General features: G+C 42.3%; 1 protein-coding gene across 1 annotated transcript in view; it reads right to left on the bottom strand.

The window, feature by feature from the left end:
- Positions 1–1,516: 1,516 nt before the first annotated feature.
- The window catches only part of VWA9 (von Willebrand factor A domain containing 9), a 19,814-nt gene continuing 18,209 nt past the window's right edge, over positions 1,517–3,121 (bottom strand). Inside the window, exon 13 of the mRNA XM_018552832.1 lies at positions 1,517–1,847. Within this exon, the coding sequence (XP_018408334.1) occupies positions 1,596–1,847 (252 nt within the window). The 3' untranslated portion in view covers positions 1,517–1,595. The remainder of the gene's footprint in view (positions 1,848–3,121) is intronic.

The following is a 3,121-nucleotide window of genomic DNA, read 5'->3' as shown; positions in this document are numbered from 1 at the left end:
CCCCTAAAACAGCGGGCCCCCCCCCCCCCCCCTGTTTTTTGCACCGATGTTATAATCCACATTTTAGGCCTAACACCCCCAAACATTATATATTTCCTGAAAGCCAAGACCCTGTAGAATAAAATGTTGCAAATGTTTATGTTGCACGATATTAGGGCAACGTATTATCAAACCCAAAAATCTTGTGAAAAATGCACTTAAGTTAGATTTAGTGCCCCTATACACAATAAAATACCCATTTTTAAAATATAAAAGATGAGGTTACAACGAGTAAATAGATACCCAACATGTCCAGGTTAAAAATTGTGTGTGTCTGTGAAACGGCAACAAAATTCAGTACCCCAAAAAGTCCATAGACTATTTTAAAAGCTCCCACAGGTCATCAGTTTTGAGATAAGCATAAATATTGGCCCTAGAATTATTGCCCTCCCTCTGGCGTGCGCGGTGATGCCCAACATGTGTAGCGCGATCCTTGTTTTCGTAGGTAGGTGCACCCGATGCGTGTTTATGTCATGATGCTCATGCTCGCGGGGGTTTTTAAAACATTTTTTTACATTATTTTTAAATGTATTTTATTTAATACTATAGGTTCTGAGATAGTTGGATGTTACAATATTCAATCTGTGATTTAAAGAACATTTGAACAGAAATAGAAGTCTGTATTTTTTACAATCTAGATTGCTCAGATTATTTTGATATATTGGTTGCTTTGTTCCATGTTTTGCATAATATGGTTAGGATAAGTCATAACAAGGGATGTGGTACCTACATAATAAATCGAATTCTATTATTTTATAACAAAATATCCATTAGCGTAGAGTCAACTTAAAAGTGTTAATCCACAGGATTACCACATATTTCTGCCAGGAATAACCATAGGAGTCAGTCAGTCAGCCAGCCAGCCCCCCTCCCCCCCCATACAGCCAGCCTAACTCTGCCCTTAGTGGTTTGATCGGTTATTGAGAATGATGTACAATAAAACCCCCACCATTGCCACCACTGTGTCCCATCAAGACCTGCCAGAAGATTTATTCCTGACTGATCATCCTTAACGATCGCACATATTCAGTGATAAGCCTTCTATAAAATAAAATAAATGATTTCTTATTGGTCAAAGAAATATTCCAAAACATTATAAAAACACCTTTGCATGAAAGTATAGACTCCTGCACATGTTTGATACTGGATTGTGCAATGCTTGCAAACGTGCGTCCACAGTCCCAATGTGTGTGTGAATAAGGGCCATGTATTCGTGGCCCAAGTCTCCTCACCGTAGAAAGTGGTGACAGGTAAGTCTTTTAGCCCTAGGATCTGCAGGCATGTCTGAGGATTTCTTATGTTAATATATACAGTACACATATCAGTAGACCATGACTGTTCTTCCACATTTTATAGAGCAATGGGCTGCTCTATCTGAACAAACAGGTTCTCAATCCTGGCCCGTTTCCAACAAACGATTCTGTTGCAGGTTCTCTCTGAAGTTGTTCACCCACCCACAGATCATTTTTAAGCTGTTTTCTTGCTGGAAAGCCAACAGACTTTACAAGGTAGAGGGCAATTCCTCCACTGACGTCACACAAGGATATATCAGGTCTTCATATTCTGTCTGAGCCACGGCCAGAGAAGTCTGTCTGCAGAGGCACAATGTTATGGTCATAGGCTGCATGGTCAGAGTTTCCAGTGCTGGCCAGTTTGAGCTGAGCTGCTGCATGTGAGAGCTGGAAGGCGGCATCAGGATGGGCATTATCAGGAAGCAGAGTACATTCCCTCTCCAGCATATCAGACACTCCCTTTAAGAGGTCCAGGAACCCAAATGCAAGTGCTGCCTTTCTAAGACGATTCAACTCCTAGTGGAAAAATCACAAGCAAGACTGTCATGTGACACAAGAAAGACAAAGAGCAATATAAAACCAGCTTCCTATTATACTAGCACAGGAGCAGGAAGCAGTTATAGTACTTCTAGGCTATGTATGTGTAAGCAGCTACCCCTATGCATGACCATGGTTTTCTTCTAGTCTAAATATGTGGTTATCCCTGTTTGAACAAAAACAACATCTTTCATTAATTCATGCCAGCATGCGGTTGAAGTTTCTTCTTGCAGAAACACACTCTTGTAGATAAGGCTTTAGGGATTTATCAGACAAAGGGTCTGTGTGCAAGGTATTAGTGTTTCACCATTAAGGCTCTACAGTGACACCAAGAATATATGTGAGGGTGTATTATACATGCTTTGCTCTACTTTTTTTTTTTAGAACAATCATTTCACCAACTGCTAATATGCTAAGGCCTGGTTCACACCTGGGCGTTTTGTAGCGCGTTCGAACGCTCTGCAAAACGCTCAAACACCGAAATCCCATTATTTCCTATGGGTATGGTACAAAACGCCCTACGCCCAAAGAAGTACAGGAGCTTCTTTGGGGCATTTTTGTCGCGCGTATCCATTGGGATACAGCCAAGTAGCCCTCGGAAACGCGCGTTTGTCACGCGTTTTTTTTTTACCTCGAATCGCGGTACAAATGCGCATATTCGATACGCCTAAGTGTGAACCCAGCCTTATACATTCGCTGAAAACATATCAAAGGTTGGTGTTATATCAAACTTTATAATGTTTGCAGTTAGCAATTAAGAGAACACAATCAACAACAGGCTATCACCTGTCCAGGGGGACTTTCATCCTGCCCACGCACCCATCGGAGGGGCAGCAAAATGAAAAGTGGGTTTCTTTAAAAAATACATCTTCTGTTCACAGAAGATAGCCTACTATGGCTGATATATACACTATATGGCCAAAGGACTGGTGACCTGACCATCACACCTAAAGGCTTGTTGGACATCCCATTTCAAAATAATGGGCATCATTCTGGGAAGACATTCCAGAAGATTTTGGAGTGTATCTGTGTGAATCTGTGCTCATTCAGCTGAAAGAGTATTCGTGTGAGGTCAGGTGCTGATCCTAGATAAGACATGGCTTGTATTCTAACTAGGGATGCACAGAAATTTCAAAAGAGAAATTTCAGAGAGAGAGGGCGAGAGAGGGCGAGGGCGAGAGAGGGCGAGGGCGAGAGAGGGCGAGGGCGAGAGAGGGCGAGGGCGAGAGAGGGCGAGGGCGAGAGAGGGCGAG

Source organism: Nanorana parkeri, unplaced genomic scaffold (assembly GCF_000935625.1).
Source record: "Nanorana parkeri isolate BGI_ZX_2015 unplaced genomic scaffold, ASM93562v1 scaffold98, whole genome shotgun sequence".
Taxonomy (NCBI): Eukaryota; Metazoa; Chordata; class Amphibia; order Anura; family Dicroglossidae; genus Nanorana; species Nanorana parkeri.
This window is presented reverse-complemented; position numbering and strand designations above follow the sequence as displayed.